Below are 16,771 nucleotides of genomic sequence, written 5' to 3' on the forward strand. Positions count from 1 at the left end.
TGAGACGCCTAAGACAGCGCTACAGGGAGACAGGACGGACAGCTGATCGTCCTCGCAGTGGCAGATCACGTGTAACAACACCTGCACAGGATCGGTATATTCGAACATCACACCTGCGCAACAGGAACAGGATGGCAACAACAACTTCCCGAGTTACACCAGGAACGCACAATCCCTCCATCAGTGCTTAGACTGTCCAAAATAGCTGGACTGAGGGCTAGTAGGCCTGTTGTAAAGGCAGGTCCTCACCAGACATCACCGGCAACAACATTGCCTATGGTCACAAACCCACCGTCGCTGGACCAGACAGGACTGGCAAAAAGTGTTCTTCACTGACAAGTCGCAGTTTTGTCTCACCAGGGGTGATGGTCGGATTCGCGTTTATCGTTGAAGGAATGAGTATTACACTGAGGCCTGTACTCTGGAGCGGGATCGATTTGGAGGTGGAGGGTCTGTCATGGTCTGGGGCAGTGTGTCACAGCATCATCGGACTGAGCTTGTTGTCATTGCAGGCAATCTCAACACTGTGCATTACAGGGAAGACATTTCTTTGTTTGCTGAGTGTGTGAAATAACCTCACCAGTCCTATTTATGATATTATTTACAAAGAGTATACCATAAAAAAAAGATATAATACATCTAATGTTTTTATATCAATTAGTATATTTGAGTTTAACCACAATATTTGTTGTAATATTTTTTCTGTCTTTTCTGGTGGATTAAACTGAAATTGCAACCAACTTTATATGGCTTATTTTAAAAATAGTGATATTTTGGAGATCATTTCATTTTCAAATAACTGAAAGTGAGAGGTTGGTAAATGAATAAAGGGAAAAATGACATTCTTGAACAAGGGGTGTGCCATTCTTGCCTATCTGCAAGAGAACTAGTTTGGATTTAGGTATTGTTTTTGTATGACTGAAGGCTTTAGTGAGAGGTCTTGACGTTCCAAATAAAATGGAATATCTTTTTGCTCATATAATTTAAACAACAAGTTGTTAGTTGTAGGCAGGTCCATAAGCAAATAGGTCAAATGGGATATGACTAAAGAGTTAATAAGGGTGATTTTTCCACAAATAGACAGGTATTTTCCTTTCCATGGTGGCAAGATCTTGTCTCGTTTTGCTAACTTTCTATTAAAATGGATTGTAGTGAGATCATTTCTTTCTTTTGGGATATGAATACGTTGATGGCCACTTCACCGTCAGACCATTTTATTGGTAAACTACACGGTAATGTAAAATAAATGTAAAAAATTGTGATCCAGTATGTAATATAGTACACTAATCATAATTTGGTTGTAATCCAGAGAGGTCCACAAAATTATCTAGATCCTCTATGAGGCTGTGGAGGGATCAAAACTGTGGATTTAATAGAAAACATTAATCATCAGCGTACAATGACACCTTTGTTTTTAAACCCTGGATTTCTAACCCCTTGATATTATTGTTGAATCTGATGTTAATAGGTAACATTTCGATGGCCATAATAATATGCCGATTGCGGCCTTTTTAAAAATAAAATGAAAAGCTGTAATGTCTTGAGTCAATAAGTATTCAAGCCCTTTGTTTTGGCAAGCCTAAATAATTTCAGGTCTACAAATGTGCTTAACAAGTCACATAATAAGTTGCATGGACTCACTCTGTGTGCAATAATAGTCGCATGGACTCACTCTGTGTGCAATAATAGTGTTTAACATGATTTTTGAATGACTACCTCAACTATGTACCCCGACACATACAATTATCTGTAAGTTCCCTTAGTCGAGCAGTGAATCTCAAACATATTCAACCACAAAGACCAGGAAGGTTTTTTAATGCCTCACAAAGAAGGGCACCTATTGGTAGATGGGTATCTATTTGAGCATGGTGGAGTTATTAATTACACTTTGGATGTTGTGTAAATACACCCAGTCACTACAAAGATACAGGTGTCCTTCCTAACTCAGTTGCCGGAGAGGAAGAAAACCGCTAATGAATTTCACTATGAGGCCAATAGTGACTTTACAACAGTTAAATAGTTTAATGGCTGTGATAGGAGAAAACTGAAGATGGATCTACAACATTGTAGTTACTCTACAATACTAATCTATTGACAAAGAGAAAAGATGGAAGCCTGTACAGAATACAAATATTCCAAAACATGCATCTTGTTTTCAACAAGGCACTAAAGTAAAACTGCAAGAAACCTGGCAGAGCAATTAACTTTTTGTCTTGAATACAAAGTGTTATGTTTGGGACAAATCCAATACAACACATTACTAAGTACCACTCTCCATATTTTCAAGCATAGTGGTGGCTGCATCATGTTATTGGAATGCTTGTAATCGTTGGGGAGTTTTTCAGGATAAAAAAATAAACGGAATGGAGCTCAGCACAGGCAAAATCCTAGAGGAGAACTTGGTTCAAAACCATTTTTATTTTTTATTTGACTAGGCAAGTCAATTAAGAACAAATACTTATTTACAATGACGGCCTACCCCGGCCAAACACTAACCCGGATGATGCTGGGACAATTGTGCGCCACCCTTTGGGACTCCCAATCACGGCCGGTTATGATACAGCCTGGAATCGAACCAGGGTCTGTAGTGACGCCTCTGAGATGCAGTGCCTTAGACTGTTGCACCACTCAGGAGCCCACGAATGTTCCTGAGTGGCCGAGTTACAGTTTTGATTTAAATCTACTTGAAAATCAATAGGAAGACCTGAATATGGCAATGACCAACAACCAATTTGACAGAGCTTGAAGAATTTTTGAAAATAATAATGGGCCAATGTTGCACAATGCAGGTGTGGGAAGCTCTTACAGACTTACCCAGAAAGAATCACCGCTGTAGTTGTTGCTTCTAGTATTGACTCAGGGTTGTGATGAATACTTATATAAATGAGCTATTTCTTTCATTTTCAATACATTTCTAAAACCATGTTTTGACTTTGTCATTATGTGTCATTTATTTGGAATTCAGGTTGTAACACAACAAAATGTGGAATAAGTCATGGGGTATGAATACTTTCTGAAGGCACTGTATGTAACTTCAACACTGTAAAAATAATTATAGCCCAGTGTGACCTGGTTAGTTACAATGTATCCTGTTTCCCCTGTAAACCTAAAGGCTGCAGAGGACCCCAGCTCAACCGACTGCTCCATCTTTACATTCAGTGGTCTGTGCTGTGTCTGTTTGTGAGGAAGACACACCCATCTGTACTAAAGAACATCCACAGGAGGCCACCTCACTGACGTCTTGCCAGGTAGTCACTGCATCTGTACCTGTCAAGGTAAATAGTATGGTAAATAGTACTGTCCTTCCTGTTACGGAGGTGACAGCAACACTCACCCAGGTGACGTTTACATTGTCCTCTGCCCAGGAGACGTCAGCACCATTACCTGTCCAGTTAGTCTGTACTCTAGATCTACCACCTGTGGACATAGTGTCAGTACTGGCGCAGGAGGTGTCAACACCGTCCCTGTCAACACCGTCACCTGTCCCAGTGACGTCCACAACATCACAGACAAAGACAGTCACTACCACGGCACTACCGCTGACCCAGGTGGCTTCCTCTACACCTCCTGCCCAGGTGGCTCCCATACAGACGACTCTAGCTGAGGTAATATTCTGCTGAAAACCCTCTGGCCGCTGAATATACTGCAAACATAGAAATGGGAATTCCAGATATCTGAAATATGTCTAACTTTCCTTTCTACACAGCGATCGTTATTCAAGTACTTAACAGTAATGTATATTTATGTTTGGTTACTTAAATTATGGAATCCTTTCTTCTTCTTTTTTTTAGAACCTAAACGGTGACAGCTATAACCTAGGTCTAGACGTCTATCCTCAAGGTCTAGACGGGAGGCCGATCATCGCAGCCCCTGTTTTCACAAAGGTAACCTACTAATATCATCCATACTATTAATAATTAGAAGATACAGTATATACAATGTCAACTTCACCATCAATCAACAAATATGATATTATCATACAGATAGTGGCCTTCAGAAATGATTCATAACCCTTGACTTATTCCACATTTTTTTGTGTTAGAGCCTGAATTCAAAATTCATTAAATATATGTATTTTCTCACTCATCTACACTTAATACCCGACGGCTACAAAGTGAAAACATGTTTTCAGACGTTTACTTTGTAGCAGCACCTTTGGCAGTGATTACAGCTGTGAGTCTTTCTGGGTAAGTCTCTATGAGATTTCCACACCTGGATTGTACAATATTTGCATATAATATTTGTTTTCAAAAAATAGAATCAAATTTGACTGGTCACATACACATATTTAGATGATGTAATTGCGGGTGTAGCTAAATGCTTGTGTTCCTAGCTCCAACAGTACAGTAGTATCTAACAATTCACAACAATACACACAAATCTATAAGTAAAATAATGGAATTAAGATATATATAAGAATTAGATCAAGCAATGTCGGAGTGGCATTGACTAAAATACAGTAGAATAGAATACAGTATATACATATGGGATGAGTAAAGAAGTATGTAAACATTATTTAAACATTATTAAAGTGACTAGTGCTCCATTATTAAAGTGGCCAGTGATTATTATAGTAACCGGGTGATTGCTGGCTAGTGATGGCTATTTAACAGCCTGATCGCCTTGAGATAGAAGCTGTTTTTCAGTCTCTCGGTCCCTGCTTTGATGCATCTGTACTGACCTCACCTTCTGGATGATAGCGGGGTGAACAGGCAGTGGCTCGGGTGGTTGTTGTCTTTGATTATCCTTTTGGCCTTCCTGTGACATCGGGTGCTGTAGGTGTCCTGGAGGGCAGGTAGTTTGCCCCCGGTGATGCATTGGGCAGACCGCACCTCCCTCTGGAGACCCCTGCGGTTGCGGGCGGTGCAGTTGTTGTACCAGTTGGTGATACAGCCCGACAAGTTTGTGAGGGTTTTAGGGGCCAAGCCTAATTTCTTCAGCCTCCTGAGGTTGAAGAGGCGCTATTGCGCCTTCTTCACCACACTGTCTGTGTGGGTGGACCATTTCAGATCGTCAGTGATGTGTACGGCGAGGAACTTGAAGCTTTCCACCTTCACCACTTTTGTCCCGTTGATGTGGATATGGGAGTGCTCCCTCTGCTGTTTCCCGAAGTCCACAATCAGCTCCTTTGTTTTGTTGACGTTGAGTGAGAGGTTATTTTCCTGGCACCACACTCCCAGAGCCCTCACCTTCTCCCTGTAGACTGTCTCGTCATTGTTGGTAATTAGGCCTACTACTGTTGTGTCATCTGCAAACATGATGATTTAGTTGGAGACGTGGCCACGCAGTCATGGGTGAACAGGAAGTACAAGAGGGGGCTGAGCATGCACCCTTGTGGGGCCTCTGTGTTGAGGATCAGCGAAGTGGAGGTGTTGGACAGGACGGGATCAAGACCCAGGTCCTCAAGCTTAATGATGAGCTTGGAGGGTAATATGGTGTTGAATGCTGAGCTATAGTCAGTGAACAGCATTCTACATAGGTATTCCTCTTGTCCACATGGGATAGGGCAGTGTGCAATGCGATGGCGATTGCATCGTCTGTGGATCTATTGGGGCGGTAAGCAAATTGAAGTGGGTCTAGGGTGCCAGGTAAGGTAGAGGTGATATGATCCTGAACTAGCCTCTCAAAGCACTTCATGGAGGACAGAAGTGAGTGCTACGAGGCGATAGTCATTTAGTTCAGTTACCTTTGCTTTCTTTGGTACAGGAACAATGGTGGACATCTTGAAGCAAGTGGGGACAGCAGACTGGAATAGGGAGAGATTGAATATGTCCGTAAACACTCCAGCCAGCTGGTCTGCGCATGCTCTGAGGACACGGCCAGGGATGCCGTCTGGGCTGGCAGCCTTGTAACATGCTTCAATTACTTATTCACGTCGGCCACAGAAAAAAAGCTCTTCAAGCTTTGCCAAATTGGTTGTTGATCATTGCCAGACAACCATTTTCAGGTCTTGCCATAGATTTAAGTCGACCCCTCAGGAACAGTCACTGTCTTCTTGGTAAGCAACTCAAATGTAGATTTGGCCTTGTGTTTTAGGTTATCGTCCTGCTGAAAGGTGAATTAATCTCCGAGAGTCTGGTGGAAAGCAAACTGAACCAGGTTTTCCTCTAGGATTTTCCCTGTGCTTAACTCCATTACGCTTCTTTTTTATCCTGAAAAACTCCAGAGTCCTTAACGATTACAATAACGTGATGCAGCCATCACTATGCTTCAAAATATAGAGAGTGGTATTCAGTAATGTGTTGTATTGGATTTGCCGCAAACATAACACTTTGTATTCAGGACAAAAAGTGAATGGTTTCCTAAATTTTTTGAAGTATTACTTTAGTGCCTTGTTGAGAACAGAACATAGCTAGGTAGTCTTTCAAAAAGTATTGCACACAGAGTGAATCCATGCAACTTCTTATCTGACTTGTTAAGCAAATTTTTCCTCCTGAATGTATTTAGGGTTGCCATAACGAAGGAGTTGAATACTTATTGATTCGATAAATTTCAGCTTTTCAATTTTTATTAATTTGTAAAACAAAAAAATTAAAAATATAATTCTACTTTAACATTATGGGGTATTGTGTATTAGGCCAGTGACCAAAAATCTCAATTGAATCCTTTTTAAATTCAGGCTGTAACACAACAAAAATGTGGAAAACGTCAAAGGGGTGTGAATATTTTTCTGAAGGCGCTGTAGTATATTTTAAAGGTTATGTACTTAAGAAATTGTACGTTTTGTGTGTGTGATGATGAACTGGATGGATGCCCACTCTACTTGGCCCGTCAGAGTCTGCAGGACCTTTTGGCGTCGGAGAGCCAGCTGGTGGTGCTAGAGTGTCGTGTTAAAGGGGTGCCCTCCCCCAAGGTGGACTGGTACAGAGAAGGAACCATCATAGAGGATTCCCCTGACTTCAGGATCCTGCAGAAGAGTAAGTCCAACTCCTTTACTCCTTTACTATGTTTCAGAATAATGGATAATTCATCTTATGATATTTTCTGTGATGTACAACAATTGTCTTGTATTAGTTCAATAGTATATTTCCACTGATATGGAGCCATCTTTGAAATGATTCAACGTAAGCATTCTGAAAACTGTGAAAGTATCTCAAATAAACTTTTAAAGAATCTAAAAAAAAAAAGCAGAGTGTAAGTATTTTAGAAGGCAATATGAGTAGCTCTATGATTTTAAACAATTATATATATATTAGCATTTTCTTATTTTTTTAGAGCCTCGATCCATGGCTGAATCAGGTACGTAATTATGCAAAGGAGAGACTGTCATGGTACAATTAATATAATTGTACAATCTTAAGATGGAGCATATTTCTGCATGTATCAAAGTATTTGGTGTGGTGTGTTACTGAATAGTAAATTGTATTCGCAATATACCAGCATTAGATACAGTACTATATTTTGAAAACACGACTGGTGCTTCCCTCAGAAAGTCAACATCCTACTGTAGCCCAAGTGACATTTTCCATGAAACAGTGTACACCATTTCTCTTCCAAGATGTTTACAGTATCTGGCTGGGGCTGTAGCTACTGTAACTCCTCTGAGTAACAGCCAGTTTGCTTCGCCTCCTAAAACTCAACCTTATAAGGAAGCTTACAACCTGTGTCTGTTGAACTAACATGGTCACAGAGCCTTTCAGAGTGTCTGAAACACAGGGAAGCACTCGGGATTGGAAACATGTAGCTGCTGTGCCATTGGAAAAACTGCTCACTCACAGCATATCACAGGCAGCTGCTGGAAACTTAATTGGGGAGTATGGGCTCATAGTAATGGCTGGAACGGAATAAATGGAATGGTATCCAACACATCAAACACATGGTTTCCAGTGTTTGATTCCATTCCATTGACTCCATTCCAGCCATTATTATGAGTCTTCCTCCCCTCAGCAGCCTCCTGTGCAGCATATGCATTATATGAATGAATGTTAGTTCTCTGTGACTTAGACAGCATATTGAGTAATAGCTATAAATAGAAATTCAGACATATTTTACAATGTAGAGGCTTGCTGCCTGTTTCTTTTTCACTGTGCATACTGTATACGTAAGGACAGGTTAGCTACATAGTACAGCTGCAATGCTGTTCTAGTAACTTCTCTGCCCTTTAATCTATGAGTCATGTTGCCTGAACTTCAACAGTGACATTCAGCTGGTGCTCCCCTCATCTCCTTCATGTTTGTATTCCCTTTAGAGGAAATATGCACTTTGGTTATTGCTGAGGTCTTCCCTGAAGATTCTGGAACATTCACTTGCACTGCAAGCAACAAATATGGAACTGTATCCAGTATTGCTGCACTAAGGGTGAAAGGTAACGTTACTGGCTTGCAAACCAGGTTTAGACTTGACAGTTCTATGAGTAAGATTGTATTTGGAGACTATGTTTACAGTTTCTAGTGAAAATCGAATCACCCTTGAACAGTTTGCATCTAAAAAGGGATGACATTTTCCCATACATTTTCCCATTGATTTCCTATGAATAAAATGTTCACAGATCAACACAACCTACTTCACATTTTTCAAGTGAATGAAAAAGTATAGAAAAAAAGTATTGTTTTTGAAGGTCTTCACACCACTTGCCTTGGCACATCTAAATAAGTTAAGGAGCAAATATTTTCATACAAAATCCCACAACAATCCATCAGTTTGACATAGTTGTGGTTTTAATAGTGCTTGAGCATTAACCGGAATGTTGGTTATTTTGACCGATGTTGGTTCAATGAATTGACTTCCATTTTGTTCAGGTTTTCTTCTGTGAGCTCACTGCACACATTGAGCAGTTTCTCTAGAGATAAATCAGATCAAATCAAAGTTTATTTGCCACGTTCGCCGAATACAACAGGTATTACAGTGAAATGCTTACTTACAGGCCCTAACCAACAGTGCAATTTTTAAATAAAAAATGGGTATTAGGTGAACAATAGATAGGTAAAGAAATAAAAAAACAACAGTAAAAATACAGTGAAAAATAACAATAGCGAGGCTATATACAGGCACCGGTTAGTCGGGCTAATTGAGGTCGTAAATACATGTAGGTATGGTTAAAGTGACTATGCATATATGATAAACAGAGGGTAGCAGCAGTGTAAAATATGGGTTGGGGGGGACCCAATGCAAATAGTCCAGGTAGCCATTTGGTTACCTGTTCAGGAGTCTTATGGCTTGGGGGTAAAAACTGTTGAGAAGCCTTTTTGTCCTAGACTTGGCTCTCCGGTACTGCTTGCCATGCAGTAGTAGAGAGAACAGTCTTTGACTGGGGTGGCTGGGGTCTTTGACAATTTTCAGGGCCTTCCTCTGACACCGCCTGGTGTAGAGGTCCTGGATGACAGGCAGCTTAGCCCCAGTGATGTACTGGGCCGTACGCACTACCCTCTGTAGTGCCTTGCGGTCGGAGGCCGAGCAGTTGCCGTACCAGGCAATGTAGCAGCTGTAGAACCTTTTGAGGATCTGAGGACCCATGCCAAATCTTTTTAGTTTCCTGAGGGGGAATAGGCTTTGTCGTGCGCTCTTCAAGACTGTCTTGGTGTGTTTGGACCATTCTAGTTTGTTGGTGATGTGGACACCAAGTAACTTGAAGCTCTCAACCTGCTCCACTACAGCCTCAACGATGAGAATGGGGTCGTGCTCGTTCCTCCTTTTCCTGTGGTCCACAATCATCTCCTTAGTCTTGGTTATGTTGCGGGATAGGTTGTTATTCTGACACCACCCGGCCAAGACTCTGACCTCATCCCTATAGGCTGTCTCGTCGTTGTCGGTGATCAGGCAAACCACTATTTTGTGGTCTGCAAACTTAATGATGGTGTTGGAGTCGTGCCCGGCCACGCAGTTGTGGGTGAACAGGGAGTACAGGAGGGGACTGAGCACGCACCCCGAGGGGCTCCAGTGTTGAGGATCAGCGTGGCAGATGTGTTGTTACCAACCCTCACCACCTGGGGGCGGCCCATCAGGAAGTCCAGGATCCAGTTACAGAGGGAGGTGTTAGTCTCAGGATCCTTAGCTTACTGATGTGCTTTCAGGGTATTATGGTGTTGAACGCTGAGCTGTAGTCAATGAACAGCATTCTCATGTAGGTTTTCCTTTTGTCCAGGTGGGAAAGGGCAGTGTAGAGTGCAATCGAGATTGCATCATCTGTGGATCTGTTGGGCGGTATGCCAATTGGAGTGGATCTAGGGTTTCTGGGATAATGGTGTTGATGTGAGCCATTACCAGCCTTTCAAAGCACTTCATGGCTACGGACCTGACTACCACGGGTCTGTAGGTATTTAGGCAGGTTGCCTGAGTGTTCTTGGGCACAGGGACTATGGCGGTCTGGTTGAAACATGTTGGAATTACAGACTCAATCAGGGACATGTTGAAAATGTCAGTGAAGACACCTACCAGTTGGTCAGCACATGCCCGGAGCACACATCCTGGTAATCCGTCTGACCCCTCGGCCTTGTGAATGTTGACCTGTTTAAAGGTCTTAATCACCTTGGCTACAGAGAGAGTGATCACACAGTTGTCCGGAACAGCTGATGCTCTCATGCATGCCTCAGTGTTGCTTGCCTCGAAGCGAGCATATAAGTGATTTAGCTCGTCTGGTAGGCTTGTGTCACTGGGCAGCTCGTGGCTGTGCTTCCCTTTGTAGACTGTAATAGTTTTCAAGCCCTACCACATAAGACGAGCATCGGAGCCGGGGTAGTATGATTCAATCTTAGCCCTGTATTGGCGCAATGTCTGTTTGAATGTTCATCGGAGGGCATAGCAAGATTTCTTTCCGGGTTAGAGTCCTGCACCTTGAAAGCGGCAGCTCTATCCTTTAGCTCAGTGCGGATGTTGCCTGTAATCCATGGCTTCTGGTTGGGGTATGTACGTACAGTCACTGTGGGGACAATGTCCTCAATGCACTTATTGATAAAGCCATTGACTGATGTGGTGTACTCCTTAATGCAATCGGAAGAATCCCGGAACATGTTCCAGTCTGTGATAGCAAAACAGTCCTGCTTCATCTGACCACTTTTTTATAGACCGAGTCACTGGTGCTTCCTTCTTTACTTTTTGCTTGTAAGCAGGAATCAGGAGGATAGAATTGTGATCAGATTTACCAAATGGAGGGCGAGGGAGAGCTTTGTACATGATCAAACCGAACTGTGCGATGTAGTAGGGAATTGTAGTTTACAATAGGCCAATATTATACATAGTTTACTGCAGAAAACGCGGTAATGAACTACAATGACCATATTCCATTGCGGGCCTACTTGTCCGGTTCGGTGTGTTTCTTTTACGCCTGCTACAGTAGGTTAATGTGGGGCAGACAAAGAGAGAAGAGACAGAAGAATGCAAGATTGAGTGGGATAGAGAGCAGTTGCTTCGCGAGGTATCTCTACCTGAAAATACATGATCTAATTGATTGATAGTTGGTATTCAGCGGTCATAAAAGTATGGTTTACTTTCATGAACTACTAAACTGGTGATATTGTCAGACAGAATAGGTAGCAGCTCTAAAGAAATGAGATGATGACTTGAAATGTAATTATAAAATAAAATAAAACAAATGCAATGTACACAACAACTGAAATATTTTATTCAAGTAAAGTAATGTGAATATATTTTTTATTTTATTTTACCTTTATTTAACCAGGTAGGCTAGTTGAGAACAAGTTCTCATTTACAACTGCGACCTGGCCAAGATAAAGCATAGCAGTGTGAACAGACAACACAGAGTTACACATGGAGTAAACAATAAACAAGTCAATAACACAGTAGAAAAAAAAGAGAGTCTATATACATTGTGTGCAAAAGGCATGAGGAGGTATGCGAATAATTACAATTTTGCAGATTAACACTGGAGTGATTAATGATCAGATGGTCATGTACAGGTAGAGATACTGGTGTGCAAAAGAGCAGAAAAGTAAATAAATATAAACAGTATGGGGATGAGGTAGGTAAAAATTGGGTGGGCTATTTACCAATAGACTATGTACAGCTGCAGCGATCGGTTAGATCGGTTAAATGATTGTCAATAATTGAAAAGCAGTAATAGGCAGTGACTACCGTCACCAAACATTTATTAATTGTTTTATTCTATGTTACAGCATTCAATTATTTTTTTTATATTAGAACCGAAACTGAACTGACCTCAAAAATCACTAATTGCTCAGCACTTGGTTTGAATGATTTGAGAACAAATTCCCCTGTCTCCGTAAGGTCCTTCAATTGGATTCTGAATGTCAAACAATGATTCAACCTCAGAGCCACCAATGAGCTTTAAAAGCATGTCTGGGATACAGTTTTAGACATGGCATAGATCAGGGGAGGTTAAGAAATCATTTGAAGACACTGAATATCCCTTTGAGTGTAGTCAAGTATGGTAATTCGTCTGTGGATGGTGTATCATATCACCCAGACACTGCAAAGGTCTGGCCATGGAAACTGGAAAATGGAAACAGCTCAGGGACATCACTATCAGGTTTAGGATTATTTTAAAACAGCCACATAATTGGCTGAGCTGAGAGAAAACTGTGCAAGGATCAACAACAGTGCATTCACTCCACATACCTGTATGAAAAAGTGAAAAGAAGACAACCTTTTTTATAAAAATCCACTCCAAATTATCAATTCTGTTTGCAACAAGGCCATTCAGTAATAGTGCAAGACAACATGGGAAAGAAATGAAGTTTTTGGCCTAAATGAAAAACTTCAGGTTTGGGTCAAATCCAATACAACACATTACAGAGTGAAACCCTCAGTACTTTAAAGTTTTGTGGTGGCAGCATCATATTATGGGTGTGCTTGTCACTGGCAGGGACTGGGGAGTTTGTCAGGATCAAAATAAATAGAAAGGAGCAAAGCCCAGTTAAAAAGTAAGAGGAAGACCTGCCTCAGTCTTCTGAAAACCTAACCTAACCCTGGAAAATAGTTTTATTTTTCAGCTGGACAATTACAATGTCTAAGATACGCCAGAATGGCTTTTTAAATATGTGTTAAAGTGTTCCTGAGTGGTCTAGTCTCAGTCCTGGGTCCTGACTTAAATCTGCTTGAAAATCAGAGACAAGGTTTCAATATTGCTGTCCATCAAAATGATTCCCAACTAAATTTACTGAGCTTCAGCAATTTTGACAAAAACAATGGATAAATGTTGCCCTAAGATTTGGTAGAATCTTACTCAAAATAATTCACAGGTGTAATTGCTGCCAAAGATGATTCCACCAAGTATTAACTCTGGGTAGTGAAGACATACATAATCAAGAAATCGTCATTTAAATATATATATATATATATATTTTTTAATGTTCTAGAATTTTTTGTTCACTTTGAAAATGTGGAGTAGGTTATGTAGATCAGTAGGAGTTCATTTCAAGGCAGCAAAATGGGAAAACTGTGCAAGGGGTGTGTAGACTTTCACTAGGTACTGTACTTATCCTTCTCTCTGTACCTCATTAGGCAATGATAACACCAACAACAACCACGTGAAAACTCCACACAAGTCCACACAAGTCCCAGAGCCCTCTTCATTAGATCTCACTCCTCCCAGTCTAAAGCCTCAAGCTGAGGTTCCTGTGACCAACAGCATCAAGCCTCACTCCAACACCATCCGCCTGGATCCGCTCAGTTCCAGCACGTTACGACTGGACCCTCTGAGCACCAGTACCCTCCGTCTAGATCCTCTGAGCTCCAGCATGCTGCGCCAGGACCCTGTCAGCATCAGCATGCCCAGTCTGGACCCACTAATCCTGGGCAGCAGCCCCAGGATAGGCACCCGTAGCTCCAGCACATCTTGTCTGGATCCACTCTACCTGAGCACCCCTCACTCAGATCTGTCTACTAGCTCCAGCAGGGAACTTCCTGAGCCCAAGACTGACCATGAAGACTCCAGAGCCTTCTCAGTGTTATCAGACCCTGCCGTTGGTCTGAGTCCTAAGGTGGAAGGGACTCCTTTCCATAAACCTGAGCCCCCTCCCCCTGTAAACCTCCCTGATCCCCCCACCTCCTCTTGCCTCAAGCCTGGGGTTCTGGTGAGCCACAACGGGCCCAGGTCCAGCTCCAGGGTAGGCCTCCGTGTGCACTTTAAACTGCCTGAGAATGAAACAGACAACGAGAGTGAAACATCCGATAGCCATTCATATGACGATATGTCACAGTTGGCCAATAAGGAACCACCTCCAGTCCTGGCCAAGCCCAAACTGTGAGTATTCTAATTAGAGGTTCACAGCAAAGCTTAGATTCATTTTTTTGCTTGACATTGTCAAGTAACTCAAGCATAGATTGGTGACTTTTTTTCTAATTCGTCACACAGAAAATAGAGGCCATGCGTAACTTGTTCGACAAGAATAGCACCTATTGTCTATAGGTGGTGCTGTTATAAGCAGTCTCACTTAAAACCTCATTATCCGAGTTATTGATAAATCAGAAAGTCTGATTGTTCATGCCCATTTCAATCCTTTCTAAATCCACTTCACAATGCCCTATCAACTTGAAACGTTTTAGGGTCATGATGATTTTAAAGGTGCAATATGCAGAAATCGCTCCATTTCCTGGTTGCTAAAATTCTAATAGTTCCCCTAATTTAAGTTTACCAAACAAGTGTCGAGAATCATTGTACCATCTAAACCAATTTGAAATATCTTTCTAATAACCAAAAATATTGTACTTTCAGCTGTTTGAAGCTGGTGTACAAACCCAAAAGGAAAAGATGCAGAAACAAAACCTAAGAACGGGAAGCATAGCAATAGTGCACATAGAACAGATCTACCACTTCCTAGACTTGCGGTCAATGAGAATGACAGATCTAAAACACACATTTCTATGTGAATTTGGTTGGTTTGCCCAAAACATTACATATTGCAGCTTTACGTTTGGCATTGATATTTTAAAAAATAAGGAAACTATTAACAATTCACTTTTTTGACACTAATGCTTAAAGTAATCGTAAAAAAATCTTATTCTCATGGACTAAAAGTCTTATTCGATCAAAATGTGGTCTTTGAGCTCATCACAATAGTCCTTAAAGAGTGAGAAAAGAATGTTGATGCATTCAAACATGGTCACACTATACGCTAATAGGCTAAAACATCTGTTTCGGGGAGATGCTGTGTTATCACATGCAGAATTGCCTTTTGTAGGATACCTGGAGGCATTAATATCGGTTGGGTGATTGGTTGAGGCTTCTAGGTTGCGTAACGTCCCTCCGAGCCCTTACCAAAACACCAAACATGGCGGACAGTTTCTCTCGCCTCGGATCTTAAACCAGTAGTGACCACTAACTACAATGACAGTACACCTCAAATTAAAAGGTTAATCTAACCTAGATTTCATACTAGAGCAATAACTATTGTTCAAGAGGATTTTGTCTCATGCACGTTAATGTCAGGTTTCTATTATGCAGACAAACAATGTGAAATATTGTGATTAGTATATCTGTATGATCACTTATTGTTGCCCTATTATATGGTCTGAACTTAGTGAAGGTGGATCTATTATTCGGTGAAATTAGAAACTGGAAGTCCTGCAACTTGCGCAGTCAGCGTATTTCAGCTGTGAGAGTGTATTGAAATATTTTGGAAGGCTAATGTGGGGTGTACCAACTGAGATTTAAATCAACATGGTAATTCTTTCACTGATTGCACATAAAGGAAGATAGTTCCTAAATAATAGAGTGCTTGATTTGTTATCCAGCTGATCTTGTGTCCTTTCTATCATCCGATGAACCCCATGCATTGCTGCTCGCAGCTATATTTCTTAAGTATTCTTCAATGTATTTTGTATCACTTAACTTAAGACAAATCCTAACTTAAGACTAGTCCCAAGACTCAGAGTGACAGCCTCACATGATATGGTGACAACTGTTAAATATCTAGTCAGACAACAAACTATTCGTTTTATCACCATTTTTCCCCCCTAAATTTGTACCGACAGTTGATTTTATGATGAAAACGCTTTATTCTGAAAGTAATTCTAAAAAGTGTTTGGTTTCAGGATGTATTTTTGCGTTTACGGTGCTTGTTTTGAAGTAAAGCAAGCAGCTTGAGTTGTGTGGGGTGTATTTAGAACAGCTAACATTAGAGGTGGGAGGGTCTCCTCTCGAGCTCCCTATCTGACCTGCTCAGTTTTCATTTGTCTACTGAATACATATCTGTGCTTAACTATGTGGAGATTACAACTACAAAAAACTGTGGATGGTCATTTCTTAATGTAAGTGCAATGTTATGCTTTTGTGCATGCTAGACATCTTTGCACACGGGCATTGTGTTTGTCATTTTTTTGTCGGGAAGAAAAAAGTACGTCTGCCTCTAAGGTGAAGTGTTTTGCATAGTGTTAATAATTGTTATTGATTCAGTTATTGATAAGTTATTGTCTCCTTTTCACTTTATGTCATCAAAGTGACTGATATTGAATGTGAAACGAATGTAAAAAATGCTAGGATAATGTTGCAATGAAAGCTTTTCTTATACCAATCATGATACAGCACATTACTGACATTTCCAGTTGCAGAGTGTGTTTAGAGTCTGGATGCTCCTATACCTTAAAAGGGCAGACTATTTCCCCAACCAGCCCCTGAAAGGCACATTGTGGTCATTAGGGAACTGTGTTTAGAGTATTTGTAGTTATTTGGTGACGAACACATTAAGACTTTTGAACAAACAAAATATGATTTTTATTATAGCCTGGTCTCAGGTCTGTTTATACTGTCCTGGCAACTTCTGTGGTTTGGCGTGACAATGACCATAGGAGCTGGCAAGACAGCACAAACCGATCTGGGACCAGGCTAGTTTTATTATACACTGAGTATACCAAACAT

The 16,771-nt window shown here is 41.1% G+C and overlaps 1 protein-coding gene across 8 annotated transcripts in view; it reads left to right on the forward strand.

The window, feature by feature from the left end:
- Positions 1-16,771, forward strand: part of mypn (myopalladin) — a 50,478-nt gene that overhangs the window by 22,303 nt on the left and 11,404 nt on the right. For 3 of the 8 annotated variants that reach the window (XM_021607077.2, XM_036981823.1, XM_036981830.1), the window contains exons 5-11: positions 3,113-3,275; positions 3,366-3,605; positions 3,792-3,884; positions 6,776-6,917; positions 7,216-7,239; positions 8,189-8,305; positions 13,417-14,158. In XM_021607077.2, the coding sequence (XP_021462752.2) occupies positions 3,113-3,275; positions 3,366-3,605; positions 3,792-3,884; positions 6,776-6,917; positions 7,216-7,239; positions 8,189-8,305; positions 13,417-14,158 (1,521 nt within the window). Of the gene's footprint in view, positions 1-3,112; positions 3,276-3,365; positions 3,606-3,791; positions 3,885-6,775; positions 6,918-7,215; positions 7,240-8,188; positions 8,306-13,416; positions 14,159-16,082; positions 16,165-16,771 lie in introns of those variants that run through there. The other 5 variants (XM_036981828.1, XM_036981827.1, XM_036981826.1 and 2 more) reach the window with 5 other exon arrangements.

Source organism: Oncorhynchus mykiss, chromosome 1 (genome assembly GCF_013265735.2).
Source record: "Oncorhynchus mykiss isolate Arlee chromosome 1, USDA_OmykA_1.1, whole genome shotgun sequence".
NCBI classification, from domain to species: Eukaryota; Metazoa; Chordata; class Actinopteri; order Salmoniformes; family Salmonidae; genus Oncorhynchus; species Oncorhynchus mykiss.